This window comes from Helianthus annuus, chromosome 10, assembly GCF_002127325.2.
Source record: "Helianthus annuus cultivar XRQ/B chromosome 10, HanXRQr2.0-SUNRISE, whole genome shotgun sequence".
NCBI lineage: Eukaryota > Viridiplantae > Streptophyta > Magnoliopsida > Asterales > Asteraceae > Helianthus > Helianthus annuus.
In genome coordinates this window covers 167,875,754-167,897,724 of record NC_035442.2, presented here as the reverse complement: position 1 = coordinate 167,897,724, position 21,971 = coordinate 167,875,754, and the positions used below count along the sequence as shown (strand labels likewise).

General features: G+C 38.6%; 4 protein-coding genes and 1 long non-coding RNA gene across 5 annotated transcripts; all 5 read left to right on the top strand.

The window, feature by feature from the left end:
* The first annotated feature begins 1,503 nt into the window (after positions 1–1,503).
* On the top strand, positions 1,504–2,718 carry LOC110886483 (G-type lectin S-receptor-like serine/threonine-protein kinase At4g27290). The gene has a single exon (XM_022134291.2). It carries the CDS (start codon positions 1,638–1,640, stop codon positions 2,715–2,717), a length of 1,080 nt encoding a protein of 359 aa, XP_021989983.1. The 5' UTR covers positions 1,504–1,637; the 3' UTR covers position 2,718.
* LOC118483219 (G-type lectin S-receptor-like serine/threonine-protein kinase SD1-1) lies at positions 2,718–4,720 on the top strand. The gene is made up of 7 exons (XM_035978778.1): positions 2,718–2,905; positions 2,981–3,130; positions 3,203–3,357; positions 3,464–3,674; positions 3,755–3,992; positions 4,084–4,234; positions 4,317–4,720. The coding sequence occupies exons 1-7, from the start codon at positions 2,719–2,721 to the stop codon at positions 4,602–4,604; spliced, it is 1,380 nt and encodes a 459-aa protein (XP_035834671.1). The 5' UTR covers position 2,718; the 3' UTR covers positions 4,605–4,720.
* Positions 4,721–7,735: 3,015 nt separating this feature from the next.
* On the top strand, positions 7,736–9,188 carry LOC110883259. Its single transcript, XM_022131062.1, has 3 exons — positions 7,736–7,925; positions 8,014–8,419; positions 8,513–9,188. Exons 1-3 carry the CDS (start codon positions 7,736–7,738, stop codon positions 9,186–9,188), a joined length of 1,272 nt encoding a protein of 423 aa, XP_021986754.1.
* Positions 9,189–10,194: 1,006 nt separating this feature from the next.
* LOC110883422 lies at positions 10,195–11,418 on the top strand. Its single transcript, XR_002560459.2, has 3 exons — positions 10,195–10,269; positions 10,809–10,862; positions 11,222–11,418. It is a non-coding gene; the product is annotated as an uncharacterized LOC110883422 (long non-coding RNA).
* A 919-nt stretch (positions 11,419–12,337) lies between these two features.
* On the top strand, positions 12,338–18,335 carry LOC110883423. Its single transcript, XM_035978403.1, has 3 exons — positions 12,338–13,478; positions 17,727–17,780; positions 18,140–18,335. The coding sequence occupies exons 1-3, from the start codon at positions 12,338–12,340 to the stop codon at positions 18,154–18,156; spliced, it is 1,212 nt and encodes a 403-aa protein (XP_035834296.1). The 3' UTR covers positions 18,157–18,335.
* Positions 18,336–21,971: the final 3,636 nt, after the last annotated feature.

Here is a 21,971-nt window from a genome sequence, read left to right as displayed (position 1 = left end):
GTCGGCGGTGGGTGACAGCAGGGGCGGATGTGGGTGGTGGCGGGTGACAGCTGGGGCGGAGGTGGGTGACGGCTGGGGTGGAGGGGGGTGGTGGTGGTGGCGGGGAAAGTGAGTGACGACGACGGTGGATGGCGGCGACAGTAGTAACGATGGTGGTTGTGTCGGTAGTGGTGTCGCCCGTTGGTGGCGGCGAAGGTGGTGGCGTGTGACAGTAGAGGTAACTGACGACGGTGGGTTATTAAAGACGACGACAACAACAATAATAATAATAATAATAATAATAAATTTCTTTCCATTCCTTGAAGGAATGAAAAAAAAAACACCACCTTACAGAGGAATGAAAAATGTTATATTTGGAAGGTTTGCATTACTTGTGGAATGCTCCATTCCATTAGCACATGATAACCAAATATGTTTCTTTTCATTCCATTAAAATGATCCATTCCATTCCGCCTTCTATTCCTTCATACCAAACACTACCTTAAAGTGTCTTGCCAAGTCTATTGACTTCATTTTCTTTTTATTTTTTCTTAAAACATAATATATTCTATTCATAATTTTACACCATTTTGCACTGTGTGATTCGTACCCTTGACCTCTTGAGAGGGCAGGTTTTTCAGTTAAATTGCCATTCAAACACTTGGTGAAGTGGTAAACTATTTTTTAAAAAAAAAGGAAAAAAGATGTGATTGGTTGAGATTGGAATGAACCCCACCCCATACCCCCTCTCTCTCTCTCCTTCTTCCCTTTGCCGCATCGGTGTTGGCTCACCGATTTCCCCACAATTTCGTCAAAGTTGGATGTGGCAAATGGGTTGGCAATGGTTTGCCACCCATTGCCGATCGGTGAAACCATTTTGCCGCTCCCCACTCCTTACCCCCTTATCAGGCAAATCCATCCAAATGGGCAAAAGTAGAAAAAATGGCACAAAATCGCCATTCATAACTGCGATGTGCAGAGATGTCAAATCCATCGCCATTTGTACCACCATTGGTACTTTTTTTCTTCATAATCGCCATTAGCAATGGCAATTAAAAAAACAACCAATTATTGGCCCCTCACATCCCTTATTTTTTTTCTTAGCAATTAAGGCAACACTATTTTTGAAAACATTTTGACAGGATCAGTGTTTGTAAAAACACTTTCAAAAATAACACCACTTGTGCATAAAAACTCCAAATACAGTCATAGTTTCTTACCAAGTCGTTGACTTTTTTTTAACAATTATCTACTCTATTCATAGATTTACATCTTTTTTTATCACGTGGCTCGTATTGTGACTCGTATCCTCGATTTCCTAGAAGGGCACCATTTTACACACCTGGATACTGCTAAACCAATGCTCCTTTGTTCGCTGGGTTTTAATGGTGGAATGTTTCAACCATTTGAAGCAGCACTTGATATTTTATATGCATATAAAAAAATGCCCTTAGAGAAACAAAGTCATAGTTTCCTACCCATAAAAAATGCTACTATGCATTCACATAAAAAATGCCCTTAGAGAAACAAAGTCATAGTTTCCTACCCACCTGTTCACTTTAATCCTGGAATCTTTCAACCATGACTTTATCTATTCTGAAAAGTTGGGTTTTGAAAAATCTCAGATAATATCATCATTCAAGAGATCTAGATCACCAATGGAGGACCAGTCCACACATACATTCTTCTTTATTATTGCTTTGATCTTACTACTATCAGATTGCACAGCACTAGATACCATATCTGCATATCAAGAAATCAGAGATGGCAATACTCTTGTTTCTGAAGGTGGAATGTTTGAATTGGGCTTTTTTAGTCCCGGTAAGTCCAAGAATCGGTACGTCGGGATATGGTACAAGAAGATATCATACGGTACTGTCGTATGGGTTGCTAACAGAGAGACACCAATTGCAGGTAATTCAGGCATGCTGAAACTTAGCACACTCGGAAACCTGGTGATTCAGAGTGGCGGAAACACCATGGTCTGGTCATCGAATTCAACGGTATCTATGTGGAGTAATAATACGGTGGTGGTGCAGCTTCTAGATACTGGAAATCTTGTTGTGTGGAATAAAAATAAAATAATCTGGCAAAGTTTTGACTATCCTGGTGACACGATTCTTCCAGGAATGAAATTGGGTACGGATTTGGTAACGGGGCTGCAGAGGCGCATGATGTCTTGGAAGAGCCCGGATGATCCGTCAATAGGTGAGTATATGAATATACACGACATAAATGGATATCCACAAAATTTAAGGATGAAAGGTGAAATTGTAAAGGGAAGACTTGGACCGTGGAATGGTCTTGGCTATAGCGGTTTTCCTATTGAAAAGGAAAATCAGATTTACTTAACCGAGTTTGTTATGAACGAAAAGGAAATCTATCATAAATATGAACTTAAAAGTTCAGTTTTTCAACGGGTGGTTTTGACATGGGATGGGAAGACACTGATTTTACAATGGATTGAGCGGATCAAAGACTGGATTGTGTATGCAAACGCTGATGTAGATACTTGTGATCGGTATTCACTCTGTGGTCCGTATGGAATCTGTATCATTAACAAGCATCCACCGTGTTCTTGCATGGATGGTTTTGAACCAAGAAATCCGGACGAATGGGAAGCGTCTGATTGGGCAAGTGGGTGTATACGCAAAAAGCCTCTATATTGTAGGAATGGGAATGAGAGTGATGATGGAAACGGGGACGGTTTTTGGAAAATTTCAGGCGTGAAGGTATAACATGAGCATGACGCTCAGAGAATGTGAGACGGCATGCAAAGCGAACTGCACTTGTACAGGTTACGCCAATTTAGATATCAGAAACGGTGGAAGTGGATGTTTGCTATGGCTTGATGAGCTTCTCGACACTAGAGAGTATGATGCAGATCAAGATGTTTACATAAGAGTGGCAGCCTCTGAGTTAAAAGGTACACTTTGCATATTTTTAGCTTATATGTATGCTTTAGTTCTAACTTCTAAACTATAGTTATTTCTTAATGAAGGTCTGGTGGATTCTCTGTTCGATCTCAACAAAAAGAAAAGAATACGTATACTGGAACTTTTAATTTTAACTTCATTAGCTGTGACACTACTCTTTGGAGCGGCTTATGCCTGTCGAAAGCTAAAGAAACGACCTCACAAGAAAAGACGAGGTATGACAAACGAGAAAGTGATTTTATAGGATGTGATATGTAAAAAAAGCATGTAACAATATCATTTTGTAGGAAAGTGGTATGGGCAGGATGAAAAGGATACAAGTCTGCAAATGGAACAACTTGATGATTTACAATGTCTTAGCTTATATGACATAGCAAGGGCAACAGATAACTTCAGTGACTCCAATAAGATTGGGGAAGGCGGGTTTGGTCCCGTTTACAAGGTAGCTTATTCGTGTTTTTAAACGGAACACATTGCTTATCCCTATCATGGATCAAAAGTGTAAAATTTACAAAATTATAAGTTATCATATACTCATAATCATTTAGGGTGTGTTGGAAGATGGAAGAGAAATAGCTGTGAAGCGGCTCTCAGAAACGTCCCAACAAGGGCTTGATGAGTTCAAGAATGAAGTCATTTGTATAGCAAAACTTCAGCATCGAAATCTTGTGAAACTTCTTGGATATTGTGTTCATCAAAATGAACTGATTTTGATTTATGAATACATGACTAACAAAAGCTTGGACTGGTTTCTCTTTGGTTGAGTCACTCTTTCACTCAGTTACTATCTATTAGACTTTAATATAATATTACATGACACAGTAGTCACCTTTTGGCAGATGAAACACGAAGTTTGATGCTTAACTGGCCTCAACGATTTAATATAATACATGGGATAGCTCGAGGTATTCTTTATCTACATCAAGATTCCCGTCTCCAAATTATCCATAGAGATTTGAAGGCAGGTAATATTTTGCTGGACGGTGACATGAATCCAAAAATATCTGACTTCGGCCTTGCTAGAATGTTTGTAGGACATGATACCACTGCCAAGACAAAGAAAGTGGTGGGAACATAGTAAGAATCATCCTTAACAATAACTGTTTTTCTCCTTGAAAGAACAAGGATCAGATCGAACGTAAATATATCGTGTTTAACTTGTTTGTAGTGGTTACATTTCTCCGGAGTATGCAGTGCACGGGCGTTTTTCTATAAAATCTGATGTGTTTAGTTTCGGTGTTCTGGTGTTGGAGATAATTTGTGGGAAGAAAAACAAAGAATTCAATCAAGGAGACCACAATGATAACCTTCTTGGACATGTAAGTTAAGTTGCAAGTTCAAATCTCGATATCTTGACCAGAATTAGTGATCATTTTGAATATGTGTTTTGGTATGATGTAGGCATGGAGACTCTTTAAAAGAGGAAGGTCGATTGAATTAATGAGTGTATCTTTACAGGCCTCACATGTCGTCTCTGAAGTACTAAGATGTATACATGTTGCACTGTTGTGTGTGCAGCATCATGCAGAAGATAGACCCACGATGTTGTCAGTGGTTTTGATGCTGGTTAGTGAGGGACCATTGCCGGAACCTAAACAACCCGCTTTTTTCACTGAAGAGAGTTGCCATAAACTTGAAGCACTTACATCAGTTTGTGAAGGCACGATAACACTATTGTATCCTCGATAGCAAGCACGTGTTTATGTAAAGATGTTCAAATACCTGTTATTTGTTCATCATGTTCTCCTTTTGACAGTTTGTGGATAACTAATCACCCTTTAGTTAATATCTAATAATTTTTAGCCCTTGAGTTGACTTTGAGATCTATACTATCTAATAAATAACGATACTGGATTACCACGTGTCCTCTTTAACTATCAAGTATTTTGAAGGGAAATGATTTTTTGGTTATCACCCGTCTTGTTGGGGTATGATTCCTCTAGGGTGAGGGTATTGACACACCCCTTTTTTGTGTGCACACCCCCCCCCCCCCCCGAGGTGGCATATAGGGCAATAAGGGGCGTATACAGTGTGAAAGCAATTAATGTGCCAGAAAAGTGTTTTGATAAGCCTCTCATTGCCCTATGAGAGGCATATAAGGTTGTGGTAGTTGGAGCATTAAACCCTATACGCCTCTCATTGAGCAATGAGAGGCTTATCGGCACGACTTTTGATGATTTTAAGGTATAATTACTGACATGAAAGGAGTTCAGTCTGAAAAAGCGTGAAAGTGACCCATATGACCCTTACCGGCGTATACGACCCTTATCGAGCAAAAATGTTTGTTTACCCAAGCATACGGGATTTATGGCTTCAAAATTTTTTCAAACTCGCAAAATTCCGATTGCACTCCTGAAGATTCTTAACTAAAAAATTTGGTTGAGACCGTGAAGCAGAAAGATGTCGTTTTGGGGCATTGGTAATATTTTTGGCGAAGATTCGAACCAGTCGTACGTCTCCGAAAGCGTTTGGTTATCCGGCGTTGATCAAGGTGAGGAAGAGGTTGTGTCCGTGCCTCGTTGTGATGACGGGGGTGTGCGACCCACGTTACCTGACTTGAACCAGGTGTTTATAGATGAGGGGGAACCATCTTACAATATTGCCCAAAGTTATCCGCGACACGAATACGGGACTTACCATTCGTATACGGAAAATAAACACAAGTTAGAGTATGAGGAAGGTGCTAAGGAGTATGAGAAAAATGATAAAGAAGTCGAAGAAGGTGCTAACGACTTTGAGAAAAATGATAACGAAGTCGAGGAATGTGCTAAGGACTTTGAGGAAAATGATAACGAAATCGAGGAAGGTGTAATGTACTTTGAGGAGGATGTTGACGACGACAAACTTGCTAACGAGGAAGGTGTTCATGACGACGAGCGTGCTAACGAGGAACCTGCTAACGAGGAAGGTGCTAATGACGAGAAAAAAACAAAAAAGGTATGACATAACCGTCAATTACGTGTTATTCGTGTTACATAATGTTGATATAATTTTTAGAGTGGATAAAATGATTTTGTATACGTGTTATTCGTATGTATATAATTTTTATTAGGTAGGAGAAATCTAGAAAATGTTTGACCCATCCCGACCTTAACCCGAACCCGACCCGAAATTGTGTCATACATATTAACCCGATTTCGTTATCATTTTGGTGAAATATTATATATGTTCTGGTGAAATATTTTGTTAAAAATAGATTACTTAGGCTTGTAAATGAACCGAACGAACACGAACGAGGCATGTATACTGATTATTTCACAGAAAATGTATGACACGAAATTTCATACAAACCCTAAAATGTGTCATACATATTAACCCGAACCCGATGTTGAACCCGAGTTTTTTTATTGTTTTTTTGACAAATTAATATATTAATTTCATTTATGTGGATTTCTAATGAACCTTTTTATTTTGAGGTATTTGGGTCACTTGAAGAATTGAAGAATTGGGTATACAAAAGAGAAGTTGCGAAAGGTTACGTCATTGTCACCCAACGAACGAGGAAAAAGGCGAAGGTGCGTCAGCAAGGACAGTGAAGATATGGTTGCAATGCGATCGTGGCGGCGAAGACAAAAGTAAAGCATCCGTTCGGCGTTCCGGTAGCAAAAAGGTCGGTTGTCCTTTTAGTCTGATAGGGAAACTAGACTCAAGTAGTGGTAGTTGGAGCCTTGTGGAGAAGAAAAACATTCACAACCATGAGCCTGCTGAATTTCTCGAGGGCCACGCGTTTGCTAGAAGGCTGACCCCGGACGAAGAATCACTGGTGGAGACACTTTATATGCAAGACATGGAGCCTACAAATATACATTTAACCATAAGAAATCAGTACCCACATTGCGTGTGCATTCTACAAGATGTACAAAACGTGATTAAAAAGATTAAACGAAAAATGTACGGCGATCGAACTCCAATGCAGATATTGGAGAGCATGTTGCAAGAAGAAAGGTACGTTTATTTCACCAGAGTGAATCCCTCCACAAACGTTGTCGAGGAGGTTTTTTTGTTCATCCGGACTCGTACAACATGTGGCGTGCATTCCCACATGTGTTGATGATTGATGCTACCTACAAGACGAATGAGTATAAGCTTCCGTTTATTCAAGTTGTGGGTGTGACATCGACACACAAGTCTTTTTGTGTGGCTCATGCGTTTGTCTCTAAAGAAAAAAAAGATAACTTCTTATGGGTCCTGGAGAAGCTCAAAGAATTGTTGGTAGATTGCATGGAGCCACGTGTAATTGTAACAGATAGGGATCAAGCTTTGATGAATGCTTGCGATAAAGTATTCCTAAAAGCTTCCAAATTGCTATGTAGGTGGCACATCTCACAGAATATTCTAAAACACTGTCGGGCAAAATTTACGGATGAAGACTGGAAAATATTCAAGCTTTCTTGGTCTCGACTGTGTAATTCTCCCATTCCGACGATATACAATTATAACTTTCAGCGGCTTTTCACGCGACTGGTTAACGACGGATGATCAGGTACATATTATATTAGTTTACATACATTCATGCATACATATATACATACAAAAATTACAAATCATTGTATTCAATTTTTTTTTCAGATGTTCTGGATTATTTGTATGATGTGTGGCTGAAAGATTATAAAGAAAAGTTCGTTTCAGCTTGGACTAACACAGTCCCCAATTTTGGTCAACATACAACCAACAGAGTTGGAAGCCAGCATTCTAAGTTTAAGAGATACATTAAAAGGCCAAACAACTCGCTCCATAGACTTGTGTGTCATGTTGGCAAAGTTGTAGAGTCACAAAAGATACAAATAAAACTTAGTTTTCAGGAGAGCAGGTCCGTGCAAATGGGGGACCACATATTTCCATTTTTTGACAACCTACGCGGTAATGTTTCCCAAAAAGCCTTAGAGTTATTGGTTGTCGAATGGAAGAAGCTAAATGCGTTGAGGGCAGGAGGGGGGACTTGTGGCCACCAGCTTTCTACGGGTTGTGGGTTTCCATGTGCTTGTCAGATGGAGTGGTGGGAAAATACAGGTAACATAACAACTATAACATATGCTTCGATCCATAGAATATAATCATCATTATACTTCATGTTTTAACAATGATTCTTGAAAAACAGGTTGCAAAATTCCACTTGCCGCGACAGATAAATTCTGGACAAAACTTGATTTTTCGACAGAAGAACTTAATCAAGACGATTGTAATATTCAGGCGGAAATGGATAACCTCACACAGCAACTACATACGCAGCCACCTCTAGTGGTAAAAAGTATGTTGTCGAAGATGAAAGCGGTGTTGAATCCAAGTATGACTGACCATCAACTGCCTGAGGTACAACAAGATACTAGGGGCCGCCCAACTACGAAAGTAAAACAACAAAAGAATAAAGATAAACAACCTAAATCACAGAGGAACGACTATACTCAAAAGCCAAATGTGCGACGTCGTCGTTCAAAGAAAACCAAAGAAGAAAAAAATACACTTCCAATTATAGATAAAGACTTTCCACGGTTGGCCGGGCACAGGTACATACGTATATACATACATATATTTAGAATTCTTTTTCAATTTTTTATTTTTTAATATTTTTTAGTTTTTTATTTTTTTGCCAATTATAGGTACAAAAACGTGATCGAGCGTTTTAAGGATTGGCTTCCATCTAGCTATCGGAGATACATAACGCATATCGAAGATGCCCAGCCGAACGGTAACTGTGGGTTTCGATCCATAGCTATGGGTTTGGGGTATGACCAGAAAGAGTGGAAGTGGGTCCGCCAAGAGCTACTCGACGAGATGTTTATTAACAGAATGCGTTGGGGGCATATACTCGAATCATTGGACAAGGGATGTTACGATAATGTGTATCGATCGATAAATTGGTTAAATGTTGAACCTGCACCTATAGCATGCTGGATGTGGTTGCCCTACACAGGGTTGTTGGTGGTTCAAAAATTTGGGGTGATTGTTCAACATTTAAGCAACGGTGTTTGTCAAACTTACTTCCCGATGTTCGATGGACCGCAGGTTTACCCGAACCATTCCATTTTAACGATTGCTTATGTCGAAGATAGCCATTTCATCATGGTTAAGTTAGCGGATGATAGCCCGATGCCAGTACCAAATGGACTTTGGAATATATACCGAAGTATGGAAGCTATGGAATGGGAGACAATGTACATGTCTCATATTGCACAGGGTAGGGCGTTACTACGTAGAGGTGTAGCATCCGTGAAACATAGTGTATGCAACGAACTTATTAATGTTTCTCTTTATTATAATTTAAATATATTGTAATATCCGTCAAATATAGTGTACGCAACAATTTTTTTATAAAATTTTTTTAATTAAAGTGCTTCATTTAAAAGAAAAGAGTACAAAATAAAAGAAAACTATTGTTTTAAAGGGATTTAAAATTGTTGACTCAAACTAAAAATGAAATCTGTTTTTTTTTAATAAAAGGAATTAATTTTAATATAAATAAATGAATAATAAAAAAATTAGAATTACACAAATAAAAACGGGAGGGGTCCTTCTGTATCGGACCGGCCTCCCCCAGGTTTCGAACTTGCACCCTTCGCATAGAACACACAAGCATTAACCAGTTTATCCTCCTGTACAGGAGCTGATAAATTGGTTATAGTATATCCTTTATACACTTCATACGCTTTTAACCCAACAACTCCTATAAGTTGCTCATTGAACCATACGGCCCTTATTGAACACAAACACTTTCCCAACTTCAATAAAGGGGTAAACTAGATCTAAAATTTGAAAACTCACACACTAAAACACCAAGAACACACACACACGCTCTGGACCACACGATTTTCACAAGACAAACTCTGGACCACACGTGAAGGTTAGTTTGTATTCCAAATTTTATTGCTTAATCTTCAACCTTTTTTTTACTTTTTCTCCGTTATTTCCGCTGTTTGTGGTGGTGTTGGGTTTGACGGTGGTGTTGGGTTTGATGGTGGTGGGGGATTAACTGTGGTGGGGAATGACGAAGTGTAACATCCCATAATTTATAAAATAGAATGCTTTAACACTTAAAAGTATTATGTATTTAGTTATGGTAATTGTATTAAAAATCTAAAGAAAGTTTATAAAAATTATGGAATGGGTTATAAGGGTTCATAAACCAAACTTGAGGGTTGTTTGTGTAACATATAATAACATATGAAATAAAAGTAATTAGTAAAATCAAAACCAGAATGTTCTGGGCTGTGTGGGTCGCGACCAGGAAGGAGGAACAAAGGGGAAAACCCTAACCACTTCAATTAACCTCAAAATTCAGCAAGTTTATGAAGGATTAGAGTCAATAATTGAATGCTAGTGCCTAAACACTCTCTAATCCAAGTGTTTTGAGCATAAGGTAAGATCAAATCTCATAATTTGATGCTTGTCGATGAACTAGGGTTTATACCAAATCGTGATTCAGTATGAAATTAGATTGTATGTGAGTTGGTATCATCATGTAGAAGGTGAATTGTGCTTAAATTTGATTTACTAAAGATTTTGGGAAAAACCCACTTGTTTTAGTATGATAGTGAGTAGGTAATTGAATTAGTTGAGTGAATCTTTAAGTAAAATTGTATGAATGATAGAATACTAGTAAATTATATTGTGTAGAATGAATATTTGAACATGAGTGGTTGATTATGTGAAAGATGATATATTCTAGTGAATTTGTGCATAAGGTACATGTACATAAGGCTTGAGAAGTTGTACGCACACTAGGTGTTTGATTAAATGCCTCAATGACAATCTAAGTAGTCTTGAATAAATCATGAGCGAATGGTTTTGTATGTTGAAAGATAATGCATTGTTAATTGTTATATAAGTGGCGTTGATACTTGAAAGTATGATTACGATTGTAAGGATTATGATCTAAATAAGAACGAATTCATGTAGGATCGAAAGAAGAAGGAGCTAGTTCCGGATCACAAACCAAGGCACAAGATCGAGGTAAGTTCGTTACTTACATGTTTATTTATGAGTTTAATCAATCGCCTTCTTTAAAGATTTGATATACAAATTAAAGTGTTTGTTTCAAATAATAATGTGAAAGTAGTAATCCGTATCGGTCCATAGTGATTGGGTCGGTTCGGGTTCGAATGAGAAGGAATTTAATGGAAGTTCTATCCTTGATCCGTGCTAAACGGAGTATTGGAAGCAAATGAGAAAGAGTTGTGTTAATTGACTAGAATGAAATGGTATGGATTAAGATCAATTGGTAACTTATCATGTAAATCCGAGAATGTGTATTGTGATAGGATGAAAACGTTATGTGTACCATACTAATTTATTTTGTTGAATGGTTGTAGGTAAAGCACCCGTATGATTGTCTTTGCGCCGCTCGGATACGAACACACCTTGATCACCCGTGATGCGCTTCCGCAACCTTTGTAGTAACCTTGTTAGTTTAAGGCTTTTGTCAAAGTTAGTAGTGTTGAAGTTTTATGTTTTAAATAGATGTTTGTGAATACTTAAGTAACTTAAACTTGATGTTTGAAACGGTAGTCTAAATGTTATGGTCTTTCGTATGGTTTCCTAAAGATGTCGTTATTAGAGTATTTGGATATATTAAAAACAGGGAAGTTGTTCAAATTGCGAACGGGTCATGCCCAAATTTTAAATTTTGATGATTAATTTATGAGTCGTTTTGTAACCTTCAAGTATGAATTTTTAGGGTGTTACAAGTTGGTATCAGAGCCTAGGTTTGAGGGATTCGAACACATTGTAGTGCCCGAACTCAAACCGAAAGCTCGCAAGGATGGGTGTGTTCGCTCCGAGACGCAAATAGAGGTAAAACTTTTAAGAAAGCTTTATAGTAATTAATGTTACAAGTTATAAAGTGTTAGAAAGAAGTTTTGGAATGTAGTAATAGTGACAAATGGTGCATTAGAATACTTGGGGGTTAGTAGAATTGAAACCGTGTGCGAAAACGGTTCGGAAGGGTCAAAAACATGAGTTTTGGGGTGAATTTCGCTGGGCGCTACCGTAGCTTACGGTGGCCACCGTAAGCTACGGTAGGTACTGGGCAAAAATAACACTGCCGTAAGACAGGAGAGAAGCACCGTAAAGCATAACACAGCACCGTAAGCTACGGTGCTCACCGTAGCTTACGGTGACCATCAAAGTTGCTGAATTATTTTTATGTTGTTTGTTTGAGTACGGGGTTTGTTTTAATTAGTTCCTAAGGCCCCGTAATCCTTTGCTAAGGTCATTATGCATCAAGAATGTTGAAAGAAAATATCTAATAAGAAAGAAGGCATGATTTAATGTGGAATGGTCTAGCAATACAACATTATCATCAAGAATGATAATGTGCAAAGTATGGATAGTAAACAGAATGAAATATGTGATAGAATGAATATGTATGTGTCAAGAAGGATGTATAAAAAGAGAATTTTAATATATAGAATGAATGTTTTATGTAGATGACGGACACAAGTAATGTAGATGATGCTGAAATAGCCCGTCAAGAGGCAATCAATAATAAAATGATGGAAGCGGCAGAAAAAGTAATGAATGCCAACCTTCCCAAGCTAGCTCAAGAAGTTGAGAGCCGAGTTTTAGGGATTGTTGACGAGATGATGGCTAGCAAGATTGAGGAGCTAAAGGAAATGATTGAAGGATCCAGAACTAAAGGTAAGGAACGAAGGTGTACCTATAAGGATTTTATGGCGTTTAATCCCTTTTCATATAAAGGGGAGGTGGATCCGATAAAGTGCCAAAGATGGATAGCAAACGTTGAAGCTGTATTTGTGCGTAGTCGATGTGAGAAAGAAGATCAAGTAATGTTTGCTACGGGGCAACTTCAGCAACAAGCCAAGGATTGGTGGGATACTAAATGTAAAGAGATAGGGGAAGAAAGACTCCAAACCTTAACATGGCAAGAATTCAAAGAATTGTTCTTAAAACATCATTGCCCGCAATCGGCAATTGATAGAATACAAGATGAGTTCTTGCATCTTCGTCAACAGAATGAGTCTATTGATGAGATTACCAATATATTTTACGATAAGTTGAAGTTCTGTGATGATTTCGTCAAATCTGAAAGGATGAAGATCAATCGGTACTATGGAATGTTGAAGGCCGAGTATAGGGAGTTCATTACTCCTTCAAAGTGTGAAACTTTGGGTGAACTCATCAATTTAGCCCGGGATAGGGAAATAGAACTGAAGCGACAAGTGGAAAGAGGAGAGAAAAGAGTTGCTGAAAAGCCGTCAACTACGAGTCCATCCAAGAAGCCTAAGCAACACGACACTAGAAGTAAAGGAGGATCGAAAAGTGGTATTTCCCCATGCAAAACTTGTGGAAAGCTTCACACCGGAGAATGTTTAATGGGAAAGAAGGGGTGTTACAACTGTGGACAGGAGGGACATCCTTACTTTAAGTGCCCTAGTCCCGTGAGGACGTGTTTCAATTGTTTCACTCCCGGTCATGTAAAAGCTGACTGTCCAAAGCTTAAACAACAAGGGCAGAAGGATGAAAAGAAGAATGAAAATCAGAAGGCTCGGGGAAGAATGTTTCAGATTACTACCGAGGAAGCCAAGGCCTCACCGAATGTCGTGTCAGGTATTTTCTTAATCAACCAAATACCCGTGAATGTGTTATTCGATTCTGGTGCTAGCAAATCTTTCGTGTCAGACGAACTTATGTGTTATCCCTCTTTTAGAAAGGAACGAATGTCTGTACCCTTAGAAGTAGAAGTAGCGGATAGTAAAAGTTATTTGTTATGTGAAATTTGTAAGAATTGTAAGATAACCATAGAAAACGAAGAATTTGAAATAGATCTCATTCCTATGAGTTTGGGGGAATTCAAGGTGGTAGTAGGGATGGATTGGTTATCCCGCTATCACGCGGAAATTCGATGTGAAGCGAAAGTTATTCATGTATTCTCACCTAGTGGGGCTCGAATAAGCATTTGTGGGGAAAGAAAGTTAGAAACAAAACTGTGCACGATTGTCGAGGCGGTGAAGCACGCAAGGAATGAGGGTAAGGTTTACTTGGTTTATGTAGTGGATACAAGACAGAAGGTGCCTGAAATTGGAGAAGTAGAAGTGGTGAATGAATATGTGGATGTGTTTCCGGATGGATTACCGGGATTGCCACCTGAGCGAGAGGTGGAATTCAGAATCGAATTAAACCCGGGTGCCAAGCCAGTGGCTAAAGCTCCTTATAGATTAGCTCCCACTGAGATGCGAGAGCTAATGACACAGATACAGGAATTACTCGATAAGGGTTTCGTACGCCCGAGTGTGTCACCTTGGGGAGCCCTGGTACTCTTTGTGAAAAAGAAAGACGGCACGATGCGCATGTGTATAGATTATCGAGATTTGAACAAGTTGACTGTGAAAAATAAATACCCTTTACCTCGAATAGATGATCTTTTTGACCAACTACAAGGAGCAAGTTGGTTTTCAAAGATCGATTTGCGTTCGGGGTATCACCAACTTCGGGTACGGGAAGAAGATGTTGCGAAAACTGCGTTCAGGACCCGATACGGGCATTACGAGTTTTTAGTAATGCCATTCGGACTGACTAACGCCCCGGCCGCTTTCATGGATTTGATGAATAGAGTATGTCGGCCCATGCTGGATAAGTCTGTTATAGTATTTATAGATGATATCCTTGTGTACTCTCGCAGTAGAGCCGAACATGCAAATCATTTGCGTGAAGTGTTAGAGATTCTTCGGAAAGAGAAGTTATACGCTAAGTTTTCCAAATGTGCCTTCTGGCTTAGAGAGGTGCAATTTCTTGGCCACGTCATTAATAAAGATGGTGTCTTGGTAGACCCAACTAAAGTAGAGGCTGTTGTGAACTGGGTTCCTCCTAAGAACCCGAGTGAAGTGAGAAGTTTTCTGGGATTGGCTGGGTATTACCGAAGGTTTATACAGGATTTTTCCAAAATAGCGTTACCTTTAACCAGACTAACCAAGAAGAATGAGAAGTTTGTGTGGGAAGTTGAGCAAGAGAAGGCATTCCAAACCTTGAAGGATAAGCTGTCTGACGCCCCAATTCTAACCTTACCCGAAGGTTCAGAAGATTTGGTAGTATATACTGATGCTTCACATCAGGGCTTGGGGGCTGTTTTAATGCAACGGGGTAAAGTGATAGCATATGCTTCAAGGCAGCTTAAACCACATGAAAGTAACTATCCAACACACGATTTAGAATTGGCTGCAGTAGTATTTGCGTTGAAATTGTGGCGACATTATTTGTACGGAATTAAATGTACCATATATTCGGATCACAAAAGTCTCAAGTATTTCTTCGAACAAAAAGAATTGAATATGAGACAACGAAGGTGGTTAGAATTAATTAAGGATTATGATTGTGAAATCCTTTATCATCCCGGGAAAGCCAATGTTGTAGCAGATGCGTTAAGCCGGAAGGAATACCCATCACCCATACAAGTTAAGTCAATGAAAATGACTGTCACCCCTAAACTTTTGGAGATGATCAAAGAGGCTCAAATAAAATCCTTAAATGGTGACCCGAAGAAGGAAAGAATGAAAGGCCTGATTGGGGAATTAAAGATGAATGCTGATGGCACCATGACCAGGTATGACCGAATCTGGGTACCTTGGTTATCCGAGGTGAAATCATTATTGCTAGAGGAGGCTCACAAATCTCGTTATACGGTACACCCTGGAGCTACAAAAATGTATCAAGATTTAAAGAAAGGGTATTGGTGGCCTGGAATGAAACGCGACATTGTTAAGTACGTGGCTAAGTGCTTGACGTGTTCCCAAGTGAAGGCGGAGCACCAAAAACCATATGGTAAATTGCAATCTTTAGAGATACCAGTTTGGAAGTGGGAAGACATAACTATGGATCTTGTTACAAAGCTTCCCAGAACGAAACGAGGTCATGACGCGATTTGGGTCATAGTCGATCGACTCACAAAGAGTGCTCACTTTTTACCCATACGAGAAACTATTTCATCCGAGAAGTTGGCAGAAATTTACATGAATGAAATAATTGCTCGTCACGGAGTACCCGTGTCTATTGTGTCGGATCGTGACACAAGATTCACGTCTCGATTTTGGCGAAAATTTCACGAAGATGTGGGCACGAACTTGCGATTAAGTACCGCCTACCATCCGCAGACGGATGGACAGTCGGAAAGAACTATACAAACGTTACTAGATATGTTGAGGGCTTGTGTCATAGACCTTGGGGGTAATTGGGACAACCATTTACCGTTAGTAGAGTTCGCGTACAACAACAGTTATCAAAGTAGTATCAAAATGGCGCCATACGAAATGTTGTACGGTAGAAAGTGTAGAACTCCTATATGCTGGGGAGAAATCGGGCAACGGGAACTCGCGCCTAAAGATGTTGTGGCAATAACGAATGAAAAGATTGATCAAGTACGGGATCGTTTGAAGGCGGCGCAAGACAGGCAAAAATCCTATGCCGATAAAAGAAAACGCCCTATCGAATTTCAAGAAGGTGATCGTGTGTTTTTAAAGGTCTCGCCGTGGAAGGGCATAATACGGTTCCGCAAACGGGGAAAATTGGGTCCTCGGTACATCGGACCGTTCAGAATAGTGTCTCGTGTTGGTAAAGTGGCATACCGGTTAGAATTACCTCCAGCTCTGGATGGAATCCATAACACGTTTCACGTGTCTCAACTAAGAAGGTGCCTCGCGGATGATACAGCGCATGTGTCACTTGATGACATTGAATTGGATGATAAAATGAATTATATTGAAAAGCCGGTAGCTATCAAAGATTCCAAAATAAAGCATTTACGAAACAAGGCCATTCGACAAGTGTTAGTGCAATGGCGGCATCGGAAAGGATCGGATCTAACTTGGGAATCTGAAGATGAAATGCGAAAGCACTACCCGTCTCTTTTTGGTACGTATTAAGGTTTCGGGGACGAAACCTCTTTTAAGGGGGGTAGATTTGTAACATCCCATAATTTATAAAATAGAATGCTTTAACACTTAAAAGTATTATGTATTTAGTTATGGTAATTGTATTAAAAATCTAAAGAAAGTTTATAAAAATTATGGAATGGGTTATAAGGGTTCATAAACCAAACTTGAGGGTTGTTTGTGTAACATATAATAACATACGAAATAAAAGTAATTAGTAAAATCAAAACCAGAATGTTCTGGGCTGTGTGGGTCGCGACCAGGAAGGAGGAACAAAGGGGAAAACCCTAACCACTTCAATTAACCTCAAAATTCAGCAAGTTTATGAAGGATTAGAGTCAATAATTGAATGCTAGTGCCTAAACACTCTCTAATCCAAGTGTTTTGAGCATAAGGTAAGATCAAATCTCATAATTTGATGCTTGTCGATGAACTAGGGTTTATACCAAATCGTGATTCAGTATGAAATTAGATTGTATGTGAGTTGGTATCATCATGTAGAAGGTGAATTGTGCTTAAATTTGATTTACTAAAGATTTTGGGAAAAACCCACTTGTTTTAGTATGATAGTGAGTAGGTAATTGAATTAGCTGAGTGAATCTTTAAGTAAAATTGTATGAATGATAGAATACTAGTAAATTATATTGTGTAGAATGAATATTTGAACATGAGTGGTTGATTATGTGAAAGATGATATATTCTAGTGAATTTGTGCATAAGGTACATGTACATAAGGCTTGAGAAGTTGTACGCACACTAGGTGTTTGATTAAATGCCTCAATGACAATCTAAGTAGTCTTGAATAAATCATGAGCGAATGGTTTTGTATGTTGAAAGATAATGCATTGTTAATTGTTATATAAGTGGCGTTGATACTTGAAAGTATGATTACGATTGTAAGGATTATGATCTAAATAAGAACGAATTCATGTAGGATCGAAAGAAGAAGGAGCTAGTTCCGGATCACAAACCAAGGCACAAGATCGAGGTAAGTTCGTTACTTACATGTTTATTTATGAGTTTAATCAATCGCCTTCTTTAAAGATTTGATATACAAATTAAAGTGTTTGTTTCAAATAATAATGTGAAAGTAGTAATCCGTATCGGTCCATAGTGATTGGGTCGGTTCGGGTTCGAATGAGAAGGAATTTAATGGAAGTTCTATCCTTGATCCGTGCTAAACGGAGTATTGGAAGCAAATGAGAAAGAGTTGTGTTAATTGACTAGAATGAAATGGTATGGATTAAGATCAATTGGTAACTTATCATGTAAATCCGAGAATGTGTATTGTGATAGGATGAAAACGTTATGTGTACCATACTAATTTATTTTGTTGAATGGTTGTAGGTAAAGCACCCGTATGATTGTCTTTGCGCCGCTCGGATACGAACACACCTTGATCACCCGTGATGCGCTTCCGCAACCTTTGTAGTAACCTTGTTAGTTTAAGGCTTTTGTCAAAGTTAGTAGTGTTGAAGTTTTATGTTTTAAATAGATGTTTGTGAATACTTAAGTAACTTAAACTTGATGTTTGAAACGGTAGTCTAAATGTTATGGTCTTTCGTATGGTTTCCTAAAGATGTCGTTATTAGAGTATTTGGATATATTAAAAACAGGGAAGTTGTTCAAATTGCGAACGGGTCATGCCCAAATTTTAAATTTTGATGATTAATTTATGAGTCGTTTTTGTAACCTTCAAGTATGAATTTTTAGGGTGTTACACGAAGGTGGGGGATTGACTTTGGTGGGGAATGACGAAGGTGGGGGATTGACTTTGGCGGGGAATGACAGCGGTGGTGATTGACAGTAGTGGTGGTGGTGGTGGTGGCTGTGGTGGTGGTGGTTCTGGTGGTGGTGGTGCTGGTGCTGGTTGTGGTGGTGGTGGTTGGGGTGGTGGGGATTGACGGCTGTGGTGGTGGTGATTGTTGTGGTGGTGGTTCGGCGGGTGTGGTGGTGGCTGTGGTGGTGGTGGTTGTTGTTGTGGTGGTTAGGCGGGTGTGGTGGTAGTGGTTGTGGTGGTAGTGGTTGTTGTGGTGGTGGTTAGGCGGGTGTGGTGGTAGTGGCTGTGGTGGTGGTGGTGGTGGTGGTGGTTAGGCGGGTGTGGTGGTGGCTGTGGTGGTAGTGGTGGTGGTGGTTAGGCGGGTGTGGTGGTGGCTGTGGTGGTAGTGGTGGTGGTGGTGGTTAGGCGGGTGTGGTTGTGGTTGTGGTGGTGGTGGTTGTTGTGGTGGTGGTTAGACGGGTGTGGTGGTAGTGGCTGTGGTGGTAGTGGTGGTGGTGGTGGTTAGGCGGGTGTGGTGGTGGCTGTGGTGGTAGTGGTGGTGGTGTTGGTGGTGGTTAGGCAGGTGTGGTGGTGGCTGTGGTGGTAGTGGTGGTGGTGGTGGTGATGGTTAGGCGGGTGTGGTGGTGTTGGTGGTAGCGTAACCCTACCCCACCCCCGGCCCGACACGTTTGCCGGGTCTAGACTTATATCATCGTTCTTTTTAAATGTGCATATGTTATTTTTATTATTATATTTATTATTTTTAACAATATATTTTCGGATGTCGGGTCTAATGCTATAATTGTATGTTTTATTAACAGGATATCGAAAGTCGGTGTTTTGACGGTGGTGGTAGCGTAATCCTTATGGAGAAGTACACTGCGTTCATATTTCAGATTCAAACGCTTAACTGCGTTCGTATTCCAGATTCCTACATCGGAACGTCCACCAACGACAATGCTTCTGCACCCACAGTCTGTGACGGTGGAAGTAGATATTTACCGGTGACTATGAGGGTGAACTGGAATATTCTTCCACCTCCACCAACGACAATGCTTATGCGTCAGCAACCTCGAGGGAGAACTCCTTCTGTATGGATTGGTTCTTCATGCTGTGGAACCGTTTACTGAGAATTCTCCTGCAACAACGAGGGAGCGCCAGATCAGGTCGGAGGTTCTTCATGTGGTAATGGGGAAGCGGAAAGCACGTTTACTGTGGAACGCGTCCTTAAACTTGATAGCAACAATATGGGGACCGAATAGAGATCTGAATAACCGATACAGTTTGCAAGAATTTAAGAATATGTAACAGTTAGCGATTTAAGGTTTAGGGTTTAGTCGTTATATTTTGTATTAAAATGACATGTTTTGTGTATTAATATAAAACAATGTTTCGTGTATACACAAAATTCATTTCATAAAATATCGTCATGTGTCAAAGACCGTACCCGACCCCCGGCCCGACCCGTTTGCCGGGACTAGATATAACATCGTTTTTTTAAATGTGCATATGTTTTATTATTATTATTATTATTATTATTATTATTTGTGTCTCATTGATCAATAAGCCTCCCCTGGTTGACACCTTATGAGTGTCTCGTTGACCAATAAGCCTCCCCTGATGGTTTCCGCTTTTAAAGTAGTTTTTGAATCAATGAGGGGCGTATAGGACAAGCGTATAGGAGTTGTTGTTAAAGCGTGTATAAAGGATATACAATAACCAATTTATCAGCTCCTGTACAGGAGGATAAACTAGTTAAGGCTTGTGTGTTCTGTGTTAAGTGTGCGAGTTCGAATCTGGTGGGAGGCCGGTCCGATACAGAAGGACCCCTCCCTTTTTTATTTGACAACTCCTATACGCCCCTTTTTGCCATATACACCCCTCATTGATTCAAAAACTACTTTAAAAGTGGAAACCACCAGGGGAGGCTTATTGGTCAATGAGACACTCATAAGGTGTCAACCAGGGGAGGCTTATTGATCAATGATCACCTTATAGGTGTTGTATATGTGTCTCATTGCCCTATACGGCTTATATGAAATTAATTTTTTTAACAATTTTATGTGGTAATTAAGGGTTTTTTATGTTATAAAACACCCTAATTAATATTTTTTTTTAAATTGTTGCATACACTATATTTCATGGATGTTACACCTTTGCCAAGTTAACAAATTCTTTTTCGTGAAGTTCTATTACTATCTACTAACTCCTTACCCTGTGTAATACGATACATCTACTAACACCTTTTCCAAGTTAACAATTTCTTTTTCGTGAAATTCTTTATTGTTGTTATTATTATTATTATTATTATTATTATTATTATTATTATTATTTATTATTTATTGTTGTTATTGTTATTATTGTTTATTATTATTATTTATTATTTATTGTTATTATTATTGTTTATTATTATTATTATTGTTATTATTGTTGTTGTTAAAAATATTATTATTATTATTATTATTATTGTTATTTATTATTATTATTATTATTATTGTTTATTATTATTATTATTATTATTATTATTATTGTTTATTATTATTATTTATTGTTGTTATTGTTATTATTGTTTATTATTATTACTAGCTTACAACCCCGTGTATTACACGGGTTGAGTAACGAAAAATGTAAATTATAAACTTGTATATAATCCTTATTAATGAAATGACTTATTTAGAAAATTAGTAAAAATAAAGAACAGTTATATTTTCGTTACTTGTACATGTGATTTGACAGCGGTTGTCGTAAAATATATCATTGTCAGCGATCGCCAACACCAGAAAAGCTCGTAAAAGCAAAATAAATAAAAACGGGAAAAAAATAACGCCGAGCGAAAAGTAGACGTAAAATCTTTGAATCACGCACGCTCGTTGCTGAAAAATTAAACCGAAACGTAAAACATAGAAAAACATAACTAAGTCCATCCAGGACCCGCGTGTTGGATGAACTCGTCAAACGCATAAAAATAGATGTGACGCGATGGATCAGTCAAACAGGAAAAAAATATGCAAAAAATGGTGAACCCCATATGCACGTTGCGATGCGTTAACTCACAAAATTTGAAATGAAATGAAAAAACTTGGCAAAGATGAAAAGTATGGTGAACCAAATTGAAAATAAAAAAAAAGTTGCTATTAAATTGCAAAAGATGAAAGAATTTGGGTTAAAAGTAAAAAAACAAAGGGTCTAAATTGTAAAATTGAAGTTATTTATTAATTTTAGATAAAGATAAGGATAAAAATAAGTTATATCTATATCTTGGTTATTAATTAATATTAATATTAAAAAAAAATTTATATATTATATATTAAACAAAAAATTTATGAGGTTGAAAAAGAGAATGACATGTGGCATTATTTGGATTCTTTTATTATAAGTTAGATTATAGTTTGTATCCAAATAATATATTTTATCTTAACA